Here is a 13,708-nt window from a genome sequence, read left to right on the forward strand (position 1 = left end):
GGTTCAATTATGAGTCTACAAAAGCTATTCGGGCTTAAAGGAAATACCCCTAAGAGGAGACGATTAGGCCGTGTAATTAATTGGAATTAGGTCCAGGCTGACAGATGAATGATCTAACCGTGTGTGTGTTGTTATGGCTGGGACTGATTCTGTGTGTCATGACTGATGACGAAATACTTGATGACATCACATTTTAAAAATAGGAGATTACCGACCGACTGTTTCTTGAGGACACTTGGAGATGTAATGTAGTTGTGTTCCAGTCAGATTCCTCAACGTTATTAAATAATGAGAATTAGATTAGGCCAAAGCAACTCCAATGTGAGACAGGTAATATGAGGTATTCATGAGCCAAAATTCAGCTACATCTAGCTAGTCCCTCTACATTTATGTACAGAAATCAGATACCATGGTCATTATGATTGACGAAGGAACTGTCCCCACTTGTGTTCGCCGATTTCCATAGTGAGATTGACCAAATATTGAAAATAAATAGATTCTAAAAACGACGGTTCACACATAACCCTAGTCTTCTCAATCTGCAATTATCTTCTAGTGTCATTATGCCAAGTGTTTACATCATGTAAACGATGGTGTTCTGTTCTTTACAGACAATATGAGTGACAGCGACCAAGTGTTCTGAATCATGTTAATTTCAGGGCATGGGTTATTTCACATAAGGTTTGATGATGTGCTTAAGAAACAAAGGCAAGGACTAAACATAGCCAATTCCCAAAGAGAGCGCAGTCCGGCAGCTGTAGAGAGAAAGAGTTCAAACTAAAAAAAGAGAACGAGAGGTGCAGGGAGGAATAGAAATAGCATGGTTGCCATGACAACTGGCTTGGAGGTACTACCAGATACAAAATGGTGCCACTTCAGACATCTTATGGCATAACATACTCCTTCTCCTTTAAACATGCACTAATCGTTACAATAACCAGAGAGTCACACCACATATGTACAGTATATCACTGTACTTGCTGTGCACGGCCAAACACAGTTCATAAACATTTAAGTCCATCTTGAACAAACTAAATCGACAGTAATTGCAACCAAGTAATGATAAATTGTAATCTTCAATAGGACTATATGAACATATATTGTGACCTGACCAAGTCAATAAAAAAATATATGGACACATTGGACAGACAGTTATTCGATACAAATGTCAAATGTCTGTAACTGATTTAGTGCAGTCCCTTATCACCACTGTTGTGTCCCTATGACTGCATTGCTGGCTGCATTGCTTAGGGAGGCTGGTCTAGTAATACTGGTCAGTTGGCCAAACAAAGCAAGGGTATCGAGTCAATCTTACAAGACTAATGCATTTCCCAATTCTCTCTCTTATACACCTACACACCCCCGCACACACACTCAGTGATCCATACACACACACAAACTGATGCTTTCTGTGCCATAATTAACTCCATTCTCCCCCACATATCCATCACTATGGTCACCAGGCAGCACAGCTCTACTCCTGAGAAAGCAATTCCACATTGGTGTGTGTGTGTGTGTTTGTGAGAGAGAGATTGGCGAGCAGCACCATTCTAGAGGGAGGCAGATTAGATTCAAGGGGAAGATTGTCCAAGGCTCTCAGACGGGTGTAGCAGAGAACCAGGCACTGACCTTTCCTACACAACATGTAGCCTGCTGCCTGCACACAAAATTACAGTTCAACCGAGGACAAAGGAGGAGGAGGACAAGCCAGTAATAGCCTAGGTCTGTGGTTGAATGACACAATGGATAGAATAGTAGTACTTTCATGGCCTTTCTGTTGTTGTCAGACATCAACAATAACTAATTTCTTCAACCCTCAATCTTTTCAAATAGGTTTCTTATAATTGACTTGTCAAGGATCACCTCCACATCAATAAAAACATTATATATTTTTAAAAAGCCAACAATTTTTTCCTTAAGTATTTCAAGAGGGTGGGGCTATCAATAAACTAAACTCCATTGTACTTCTATTGAACACTGAAGGGCGCTGTCTGTCTGTCTATTTGCACAGTTGTGCACCAGCCAGTGACATTGTTTTCACCTGAAAGGCCCAGTACAATAAAAAACTAGATTTTCCTGTGTGTTATATATATTTCCACACTATGAGGTTGGATTAATACTGGGAAATTGTAAAAATGATGATAATGCCCATTTAGTGTTAGAGCTGTTTGAAAAGACCGCCTGAAATTTCGGCCTGTTTTGGTGGGATGGAGTTTTGGCCTGCCTGGTGACAACACCCACTCAGACCACTCCCAGACAGTCCTAGCAAAATTATTGCGTGAGAAATTGCTATTTGCTAAGAAGCTATTTTTGTTTCTTTTTGACCATTTTAATTGAAAACAATCACAGTAAGGTACTTAATTGTTACCCAGAAATTATTTGATATTGAGATAAAAACAGCTGCATTGGGCCTTTAATTGAGTTTTACACCAGAAGAGAGGAGCATACCTATTTTTCCCATGTAACTGAATGGATATTGGCAGCCAGCATAATATAATAGCGGTACAGAGTTGATATATTCATGCTGTACGGTGTGTGACTTTTTACCACTATTTTCCCACTTTACTGTAAATGTGGGCTTTAAAATAGTCAGTGGTGCTTTGTATGGATCTAATTATGATCTCCAGTGTTCAGGAGGAGGCTGCATTCCGAGGCTTGTGGCTAGGGAGACGAGAGGGAGACCGAGCCAGGCCCGGCGGCCATTGTAATAACTCAGAGTAGTCTTGGTGCTCGGCCAACGGAGCCAAACACATGGACATTATGTATGATTATGACAAAACCAAGACGGAGAATTGACTGGCCACCAAAACATGAGCTATATGTATTGCGTATTTATCGTTGTATCACCCAACATGTTAATAAACCAGCCATAGGCCTACTTGTAATTAATGCAATTACAGTGGGGAAAAAAAGTATTTAGTCAGCCACCAATTGTGCAAGTTCTCCCATTTAAAAAGATGAGAGAGGCCTGTAATTCTCATCATAGGTACACGTCAACTATGACAGACAAATTGAGAGAAAAAAAATCCAGAAAATCCCATTGTAGGATTTTTAATGAATTTATTTGCAAATTATGGTGGAAAATAAGTATTTGGTCACCTACAAACAAGCAAGATTTCTGGCTCTCACAGACCTGTAACTTCTTCTTTAAGAGGCTCCTCTGTCCTCCACTCGTTACCTGTATTAATGGCACCTGTTTGAACTTGTTATCAGTATAAAAGACACCTGTCCACAACCTCAAACAGTCACACTCCAAACTCCACAATGGCCAAGACCAAAGAGCTGTCAAAGGACACCAAAAACAAAATTGTAGACCTGCACCAGGCTGGGAAGACTGAATCTGCAATAGGTAAGCAGCTTGGTTTGAAGAAATCAACTGTGGGAGCAATTATTAGGAAATGGAAGACATACAAGACCACTGATAATCTCCCTCGATCTGGGGCTCCACGCAAGATCTCACCCCGTGGGGTCAAAATGATCACAAGAACGGTGAGCAAAAATCCCAGAACCACACGGGGGGACCTAGTGAATGACCTGCAGAGAGCTGGGACCAAAGTAACAAAGCCTACCATCAGTAACACACTACGCCGCCAGGGACTCAAATCCTGCAGTGCGAGACGTGTCCCCCTGCTTAAGCCAGTACATGTCCAGGCCCGTCTGAAGTGCATTTGGATGATCCAGAAGAGGATTGGGAGAATGTCATATGGTCAGATGAAACCAAAATATAACTTTTTGGTAAAAACTCAACTCGTCATGTTTGGAGGACAAAGAATGCTGAGTTGCATCCAAAGAACACCATACCTACTGTGAAGCATGGGGTTGGAAACATCATGCTTTGGGGCTGTTTTTCTGCAAAGGGACCAGGACGACTGATCCGTGTAAAGGAAAGAATGAATGGGGCCATGTATCGTGAGATTTTGAGTGAAACCCTCCTTCCATCAGCAAGGGCATTGAAGATGAAACGTGGCTGGGTCTTTCAGCATGACAATGATCCCACACACACCGCCCGGGCAACGAAGGAGTGGCTTCGTAAGAAGCATTTCAAGGTCCTGGAGTGGCCTAGCCAGTCTCCAGATCTCAACCCCATAGAAAATCTTTGGAGGGAGTTGAAAGTCTGTGTTGCCCAGCGACAGCCCCAAAACATCACTGCTCTAGAGGAGATCTGCATGGAGGAATGGGCCAAAATACCAGCAACAATGTGTGAAAACCTTGTGAAGACTTACAGAAAACGTTTGACCTGTGTCATTGCCAACAAAGGGTATATAACAAAGTATTGAGAAACTTTTGTTATTGACCAAATACTTATTTTCCACCATCATATGCCAATAAATTCATAAAAAATCCTACAATGTGATTTTCTGGATTTTTTTTTCTCATTTTGTCTGTCATAGTTGACGTGTACCTATGATGAAAATTACAGGCCTCTCTCATCTTTTTAAGTGGGAGAACTTGCACAATTGGTGGCTGACTAAATACTTTTTTTCCCCACTGTATATATTGTCAGACAATAATTCCAAACATGCATTTGACTTAGTTTAGTATGCAACGCAGTCTGGCTCATTGTACAACGCAGGTTTTCAATTTGGTGGGTAACATTTGACGATATTTTCTGTAATGCAGATACTGACACGTGTGTGTTGACCTGACTGCAACGTGTTGAAAATGGCCCAGTGGAAATCTGTCATGTTTACATCAACATAAAGCGACTAATGACTTAATTGTAAATAATGAGAGGTTGTCAAACAGGAGTACAGAAGGCAAATGGTTATTAGTTTTAAAAAACTGAGGTTGAAAGTAACATGCTTGTTTTGTTTTCCATCTCATCAAGGGGGTGACAAATAGAAATAGCAAGCACCAACATCAACAAGGACAGGAAAAAACACAGTGACATTGTAGCCTATTAAACAGTGTTTTCAGATTTTTTTGGTGAATAAACACTTCCTTTTTAGAATCTCCAGCCTTCTGCAAAATCCTGTGCTTCCTACAGAACCAGTAGGTTGGAGTGACGCTACTGCCCCCTAGTGGTGAAAATGACTCTTGCATCTGATGGAAATCCATGGCTACATCCGAAATGACATCATATTCCCTATATAGTGCACTCCTTTTGACCAGGACCCACATGGCTCAGCGCAAAAGTAGTGCACTATATGGGGAACAGGGTGACATTTCAGACCCAGACCATGGTAACTTAAGAGATGCAAAGAGAGACACTTTGATGACTAACCTTGCACTGTGTGGGGTGTTTTCTGTGTCCTGGATCTGTGCAGCTGTGTAGTGATGGGATGTAGCTCAGTTGGTAGAGCATGGCGTTTGCAACGCCAGGGTTGTGGGTTCGATTCCCACGGGGGGCCAGTATGAAACATTTAAAAAAATAATGTATGCACTCACTAACTGTAAGTCGCTCTGGATAAGAGCGTCTGCTAAATGACTAAAATGTAAATGTGGGGTTTAGTGGTGTTCCAGCGTGTGGGCTTTGGGATGACCCTGCGAGGAGCTAGGATGGATGACCCTGCGAGGAGCTAGGATGGATGACCCTGCGAGGAGCTAGGATGGATGACCCTGCGAGGAGCTAGGATGGATGACCCTGCGAGGAGCTAGGATGGATGACCCTGCGAGGAGCTAGGATGGATGACCCTGCGAGGAGCTAGGGGCTCCAGATGGGCTCATACCCCCTCCTCCCCTCCACTGGCTGGATTGGTCTGCAGAGGCTAGAGTAGAGGAGAGAGACTAATATATATTTTTTCACAACTAACTTATAAAAGCAGTTTCCACAAAAATTGACAATAAAGTATCTTATCGTAACTAACCAATGAGGGTAAAGTTTTAATTTAATAAATGACAGATGTCAATGCCATTCTCATCATTTGTTTCAATAAAGCAACTGACTAAGGTAACTGGGTAGCCTACCTGTTGCTGGAACCACAGTGGGAGAGTCTGCAGCATCAAGGTGGGTAACATGAACGTGACCGGGTGATACTTGCCGTGCGAGTTGTTAGATAGCTAGATAAACAACCAATGCAGTCCTTCTCTGCAACTTGCTGGCACTAAGACCGCACTCAATGAGCTGTATAAGGCCATAAGCAAACAAGAAAATGCTAATTCAGAGGCGGCACTCCTAGTGGCCGGGGACTTTAACGCAGGCAAATTTAAATCCGTTTTACCTCATTTCTACCAGCATGTCACATGTGCAACCAGAGGGAAAAAACTCTAGACCACCTTTACCCCACACACAGAGACACATACAAAGCTCTCCCTCGCCCTCCATTTGACAAATCTGACCATAATTATATCCTCCTGATTCCTGCTTACAAGCAAAAACTAAAGCAGGAAGTACCAGTGACTCGCTCAATACGGAAGTGGTCAGATGACGCGGATGCTACGCTAAAGGACTGTTTTGCTAGCACAGACTGGGATATGTTCCGGGATTCATCCAATGGCATTGAGGAGTATACCACCTCAGTCACTGGCTTCATCAATAAGTACATCGACGACATCGTCCCCACAGTGACCGTACGTACATATCCCAACCAAAAGCTATGGATTACAGGTAACATCCGCACCCTGCTAAAGGCTAGAGCTGCCGCTTTCAAGGAGCGGGACACTAATCCGGATGCTTTTAAGAAATCCCGCTATGCTCTCAGACGAACCATCAAACAGGCAAAGTGTCAATACAGGACTAAGATTGAATCTTACTACACCGGCTCTGACACTCGTCGGATGTGGCAGGGTTTGCAAACTATTACGGACTACAAAGGGAAACCTAGCCGCGAGCTGCCCAGTGACACAAGCCTACCAGACGAGCTAAATGCCTTTCATGCTTGCTTCGAGGCAAGCAACACTGAAGCATGTATGAGAGCACCAGCTGTTCCGGATGACTGTGTGATCATGCTCTCCGTAGCCGATGTGAGCAAGACCTTTAAACAAGACAACATTCACAAGGGACCAATTTGTAAGTCGCTCTGGATAAGAGCGTCTGCTAAATGACGTAAATGTAAGGCTGCGGGGACAGACGGATTACCGGGACGTGTACTCAGAGCATGCACGGACCAACTGGCAAGTGTCTTCACTGACATTTTCAACCTCTCCCTGACTGAGTCTGTAATACCTATATGTTTCAAGCAGACCACCATAGTCCATTCGCATCGACAGGGCTAAAGGGGAGCGGGTCGAGAGTTTCAAGTTCCTTGGTGTCCACATCACCAACAAACTATCATGGTCCAAACACACCAAGACAGTCGTGAAGAGGGCTGAAAAGATTTGGCAGTTCCTCAAGGAACTGAAAAGATTTGGCATGGGTCCCCAGATCCTCTAAACGTTATACAGCTAAACCATCGAGAGCATCCTGACCGGTTGCATCACCGCCTGGTATGGCAACTGCTCAGCATCTGACCGTGAGGCACTACAGAGGGTAGTGCGTACAGCCCAGTACATCACTGGGGCCAAGCTTCCTGACCTCCAGGACCTATATATTAGGCAGTGTCAGAGGAAAAATTGTCAAAGACTCCAGTCACCCAAGTCATAGACTGTTCTCTCTGCTACCGCACAGCAAGCGGTACCGGTGCACCAAGTCTAGGTCCAAAAGGCTCCTTAACAGCTTCTACCCCCAAGCCATAACACTGCTGAACAATTAATCAAATGGCCACCCAGACTATTTACATCCCCCCACCCCCGACTTATTTATTTTACACAGCTGCTACTCGCTGTTTATTATCTATGCATAGTCACTTTACCCCTACCTACATGTACAAATTACCTCGACTAACCTGTACCCGCGCACATTGACTCGGTACCGGTACCCCCTGTATATAGCCTCATTATTGTTATTTTTTTGTGTTACTTTTTACTTTAGTTTATTTAGTAAATATTTTCTTAACTCTATTTCTTGAACTGCATTGTTGGTTAAGGGCTCGTAAGTAACGTTAAGCATTTCACGGTAAGGTCTACACCTGTTGTATTTGGGGCATGTGACAAATACAATTTGAATTGAACTTAACATTTTAAACTTCCCGCTACACAATTGTTTGTTGGCGTTAGCTTGCTAGCTAGTAGGCACCTCCAAAAGGTTAAAAGAACAGCACGGCAAACTCGGTAAAAAGTAGCTAAACCTGTGCTATTTTAAACAATCGTGATACGTTGGGAAATGAATGCAACCTGAAGTCAGAATCGAAAAATACAACATAACTTCCCTACTGTTAGCTACTGAATATGAAAACACAGCAGCAGTTGCTTTCAACAGTAACTTCCGGTCAAGGACATGATCTGGTACGTGAAATATCGCCATCTGCTGTGCATGATAGGGTGAGAACGTTAACCCAAACCCCCAATTAAACAACAAAATCATGATAATTAAACAACCACGGGAGAGAATGTTAATCCAAAAACACAATATCAGCAGTAACCAACAAAATAATGATTAAACAAGTGCTGTTGATATTTATATAGGTTTAAAAGGGAGGGCTAGCGACAAACACTATAATGAGGAACTGAAACATTACCTCGTGTCACACCGTAGTGTTTATGCAGTAACACTAAATCCACAATTAAACATTTCAGTTATTATTTTCGATTTTGAATCCCATACATACGCACACAAACGTATAAAATATTTAACATTATTCTAGTAATGTTTTATGTTTTAAGAACAATGTCTAATGATTATAGAGTATTCTGTACCTTTCAAGCCTCTCGAAACTGAATTGGTGCCGCAGCCACTGCAGTCCCCTTTTCACAACATGTTTTTCGGAACCTGAGTGGGTGAATGACTTCGTTGTTGTGTTGAAGAAAAGGTGATTGCACACAATTTGATATCTAAATGTATGTCATGTTGTCAAAGTCTTAATTGGATCTGCTGGGCTATTTAGTTCGCCTGTGAACCTTACCAAATCAGCTTGGGAGCTTTTAGCTGCGTACTGAGCTTGCTTGCGAGCTAACACTACAAAAAGCCTTCAATTATGCAGCTGCTATTAATGCATGGTCAGGTGTCATATATAGCTAGCTAATCAGCTAGTACTCTGTAGCAAGCTATTTTGGTAATTCAGTACTCCCTATTCTTAGCTAGTTATAGTGAACGTACATCATACATAACATGGATAGGGCTGTCATTCAATCAGTTACATCATGGGTGTAATTTTAATCCAACAGATCTCTAATTGTACCACCATGGCTGCCCAGGTAACAGAAGCAGACCAGATTAAACAGGTATATCGTGAGGATACTTCTCATACACAATTCAATCTTGTTTAATCTAAGTGAGTGTTAAAAAATGAATGCATTCGTAAAATATTGTTTGTGTTCACAGTTCAAAGAATTTCTTGGTACCTACAACAAACTCACAGAGAACTGCTTCATGGACTGTGTGAAGGATTTTACCACTAGAGAAGTAAAGCCAGAGGAGGTAGGTTGACTTCCTTGATGTTTTCAAGAGTTCCTTCTCAAAACCCATTGGATGAGAAAGTCAAGAGTTCCCTTCCCTCTGACCTTCTCCAATGGGCTTTGAGAACGAGGCAACGAGAGAGGACCCGAGGTGTCAAAGAAATGCAGTTGAGATTATCCCTTAATCATGTCTGGGTAGTAGGTAGTATTGTGGCCATCCTTCTAAATCCTGTCTCGTTGTTGGAGGCTAGGTAGTGGATAGTCTCATCCACCAGAAGGTTCTATTTCTGTAGCAATCGAGCCTGGGGATGAGGTTTGGTAGCGGGTAAAATAGGACACGTGGTAACATTGGTCAACAAAATGTTATCACAGAATGTTCCTGTATGTTGTTAAATGTAACATTCTACCGGGTTAGCTTCTTTAGTCGGAGTAGAAGCCTTTGCAGTGGACACAGCAATATTTGAAGAGGTGTGATATGTGACGTCATATAACTTTATTGGTTTCCCTCTCAGTCCACCTGCTCTGAGAGCTGTCTTCAGAAGTACCTGAAGATGACCCAGCGCATCTCCATGCGCTTCCAGGAGTACCACATCCAGCAGAACGAAGCTCTGGCACAGAAAGCAGGTTTAATCGGACCACGGTAGAGAACTACCGCCCTTTAAACATGGACAGATAACACCAGGAGTCCCCCATTCAGTCTGATCACAACATGATCTCCACACCACCATGGAGCTGTTATTTGTGAATCAGCGGATGGCTAACCTACATCATCTACTTTTCAGGCTGATGACTGCTTGGACACTTCTAACCAGAAGCCTCATAAGGAAAAGCCTGATCATGATGTATGAGATCATGCTGATTTTTGATCCAGGCAGATCTAGAATTTTTGTTTGTTATTATAGTGTATGTAAAGTATTATTTGTGTCTATGCGAAGTAAGAATAAGATACTGGTAATAACAACTTGGAGTGTTAATAATTGTCCCCTTTTTCCCTATACAAATCCTTATTTGTCAATAAATGTCTTGTTCCACTCAACATTCCCGAAACAACATTTTACCTGGGCATACTGGTCAATTTCCCATTGTGTAACGTCTTATTTTGTTTGACCGCTAAACTATACTGAACCAAAATATAAACGCAACCTGTAAAGTGTTGGTTTCATGAGCTGAAATAAATGATCCCAGACATTTTCCATATGCACATAAAGCATATTTCTCTCTAATTTTGTGCACAAATTTGTTTACATCCCTGTTAGTGAGCATTTCTCCTTTGCCAAGATGATCCATCCACCTGACAGGTGTGGCATATCAAGAAGCTGATTAAACAGCATGATCATTACACAGGTGCACCTTGTGCTGCGGACAATAAAAGGCCATTCTAAAATGTGCAGTTTTGTCACACAATACCTCAATATCTCCAGTTTTGAGGGAGCGTGCAATTGGCATGCTGACTGCAGGAATGTCAACCAGAAAATTGAATGTTCATTTCTCTACCAACGTCATTTTAGAGAATTTGGCAGTATGTCCAACCGGCCTCACAACCACAGACCACGTGTAACCACGCCAACCCAGGACCTCCACTTCCGTCTTCTTCACCTGCGGGATCGTCTGAGACCAGCCACCCAGACAGTTGATGAAACTGAGGAGTATTTATGTCTGGAATAAAGCCCTTTTGTGGGGAAAAACTAATTTGATTGGCTGGCCCTGGCTCCCCAATGGGTGGGTCTATACCCATGGCTGCACCCCTGCCCAGTCATGTGAAATGAGGGCCTAATTTATTTATTTCAATTAACTGATTTCCTTAAATGAACTTTTGCATGTTGTTTATATTTTTGTTTAGTATAATTTGAAATATCTGCCATCTGTTGGTGGTTATAGATGGAAAAAACAAACAGCTCAAGGACATAAGTCCTCACTTACATACTTCTGATGTCCATCACTTGAAGGTTATTGGCATACAGATTTATAACCAGAGGTTATTGAAGATGAAACACTGATGCATCAATTTGGGATTGAGGTTTCAGGCAATCCAAGCAAAATGGTTTGTGTTCCCCAACCTGGTAAAAGGACAAACAAAACAAGATCTGAGTGCTGCTTGAATCTAGTGTCGGGGCTTATACACTGATATTATTCCAGAAAATTCCAAGGGAAATAACAGTAAGAGTTAGGACAGAGGTGGACGCAGAACGGCCCTCGGAGCCAGTGTCCGTCCACATGTTAGCCTCTCTAAAATGATCAGTAATTCACAAGGGAAATATTTAAAAACTTTATTAGAAATGAAGAGCTCTGCTTATTTTACATTAAGATACAAAGGCTTTGCTCAGGGAATCTTAATACCTTCTTTCCTTCATCCAGGAATCTGTAGATAAACTAAGCTTTTAAGGAAGTACTGTATGTTTTTCACAAGTCTATCAGGCATAAAAATTTTCAATGTTCTGAATGCTTCCATTACGCTCTTCTTTAGGGTTAGTTTCAGACTAATGCTGAAATCCACTGGGTCAGTATATACAGTCTGATTGTGTGCACGAATGTTTCTACGAACTTGACATAGAAAAAGGTTTTAATATACCGGTACAAAGATGGTTTAAAAAAATAAGTCATTCTTTACAGTTTGTCAAATGTATTTTTCAAATTCATGGTTTTGGAAGATCTATATACAAAAACAATCATAAGAAACCTCTGGGCTTAACATACATATTCCTTAAGAAACTTTTATTTAATTGGTCAGAACTCATGTTGAAATAATAGATGTTTTAAATTATAACAAATACAAGTACCAAGAAACAAAGTGAAGGCCACCAAATGATTGTGTTCCCCAGACTCCGTCTAGGGAAAAAAACTAACCTGTAGAGAAAGCAGAGGGCCCTGTTAAATGTGGGATACATGTACTGCACAGTAGTGAAACTTCACAGTCAGTCTGCTTTTAGATGAGCACACAGCATTCTTTCAATATCAGATTTTCCCATTGTCCAAACTGTGGAAGGTTCATGTCTCCATATTGTAAAAAATACTAAAATGTGTCCACTGACAGAATAAATATATTTAACAATGCAAGAAACCTTTTTTACACAACATTTCAGGGCTAGAAATCTTTCATTAAATAACTTCACTGCTGTGATATATACTTTTTGAAATTTTCCATACTAAAATAAAAACTCTGCAATTACATATAAAAAGACAAAATACTCTCGCAAAGGAAATTAGTCCACTGAAAACATTTTCTCCTGAGTTCCACTGTAAACCTTTTACTATTCATTTTTTAATTACTTTTCTTAAAAAGAGACCCAAAAATAGTTTGCATAATTAATCTGTGCTGACAATGCAATAATGGAAGACAACGGCTGCAGTTTTCAGTAAACTACATTCCCTTTCGCAATTGAATTTGTCCCACTTTTCCAAAATAGGGCACTCTGCTGTAACACGTGTACTTTGGCAGTTCTGATGGAGCAAGCGAACATAATTTACCTTTTTGCAAACAATGTCCAAGCTGGTTAAGTGACCGTTATTAACAAGGGTAGGGACCCTTTACATTGTAGGTTACATACATTGTGTATGTCTGGTTCTGCTGATAGAGACATCATTGATTCATTACTGAATCCAAATTGCTCCTGTTTAGGGAACCAGAGGAGGTTATATCTGTTTCTGTGGTTCTGACAGAGTAAGAAGGAGAAAAGTGCCATGGACTGTTCAAGGATGGAGAGTGAAGGGGTTTGGCTAGGAGTATCTGGGGTTTGTGGTTTCCTTTACATTCAACTCACGTAGAATCCATTTCCTGACAACACTGCGATAGGTGGACTACAATATCTACAAGGCAGGGAAGTGCAAGAAGTGGGAGTGGCCAAGTGGTGGATTGGATGCGGTAGGAGTGATGGGGGGTGAAAGGAGACAGAGGGGGGCAGTCGAGTGCTTTTGTCCGCTTGCTCTGGTGTGTCAGTACGTGGGTACGTCTGAAATGGCACCCTTATGCCCTATATAGTGGACTACTTTTGACCAGGGCTTCTGGTCATTTAACATGGGCTTCTGGTCAAAAGATACGCACTATAAAGGGAATAAGGTGCCATTTCGGACACAACCCGTGTCTCCAGGGTGGTCGTCATGGGAACCATGGGGGAGAAGGCGTGTCATCACCTGCACTCGACAGCCACAGTGTTCTGAGTGGGTGAGGCGGAGGAGGGGCTCATCCCAGTGTCTGACGAGCCAGACGACGTTGAAGCTGTGGTGTGGGACACTGGGAGGGAGGAGAGAGCAGGTTAGACAGCCGTATCAGTCTTTCATACTCTACACAGGATTGTGGTGAGCAAAGAGACCATGGAAACAAAGCAAACCATTACAATGA

At 41.9% G+C, this 13,708-nt stretch overlaps 2 protein-coding genes across 2 annotated transcripts in view; one reads left to right on the forward strand and one right to left on the reverse strand.

Annotated features, from left to right (window-relative positions):
• The first annotated feature begins 8,676 nt into the window (after window positions 1–8,676).
• LOC121544309 (mitochondrial import inner membrane translocase subunit Tim9) lies at window positions 8,677–10,408 on the forward strand. The gene is made up of 4 exons (XM_041854226.2): window positions 8,677–8,786; window positions 9,142–9,198; window positions 9,299–9,394; window positions 9,885–10,408. Exons 2-4 carry the CDS (start codon window positions 9,160–9,162, stop codon window positions 10,014–10,016), a joined length of 267 nt encoding a protein of 88 aa, XP_041710160.1. The 5' UTR covers window positions 8,677–8,786; window positions 9,142–9,159; the 3' UTR covers window positions 10,017–10,408.
• Window positions 10,409–11,625: 1,217 nt separating this feature from the next.
• LOC121544270 (AT-rich interactive domain-containing protein 4A) overlaps window positions 11,626–13,708 on the reverse strand; it is a 33,275-nt gene continuing 31,192 nt past the window's right edge. Inside the window, exon 25 of the mRNA XM_045209052.1 lies at window positions 11,626–13,600. Coding sequence (XP_045064987.1) covers window positions 13,497–13,600 — 104 coding nt within the window. The 3' untranslated portion in view covers window positions 11,626–13,496. The remainder of the gene's footprint in view (window positions 13,601–13,708) is intronic.

The sequence above is a fragment of the Coregonus clupeaformis genome, chromosome 29, assembly GCF_020615455.1.
Source record: "Coregonus clupeaformis isolate EN_2021a chromosome 29, ASM2061545v1, whole genome shotgun sequence".
In the NCBI taxonomy this organism is placed as follows: Eukaryota; Metazoa; Chordata; class Actinopteri; order Salmoniformes; family Salmonidae; genus Coregonus; species Coregonus clupeaformis.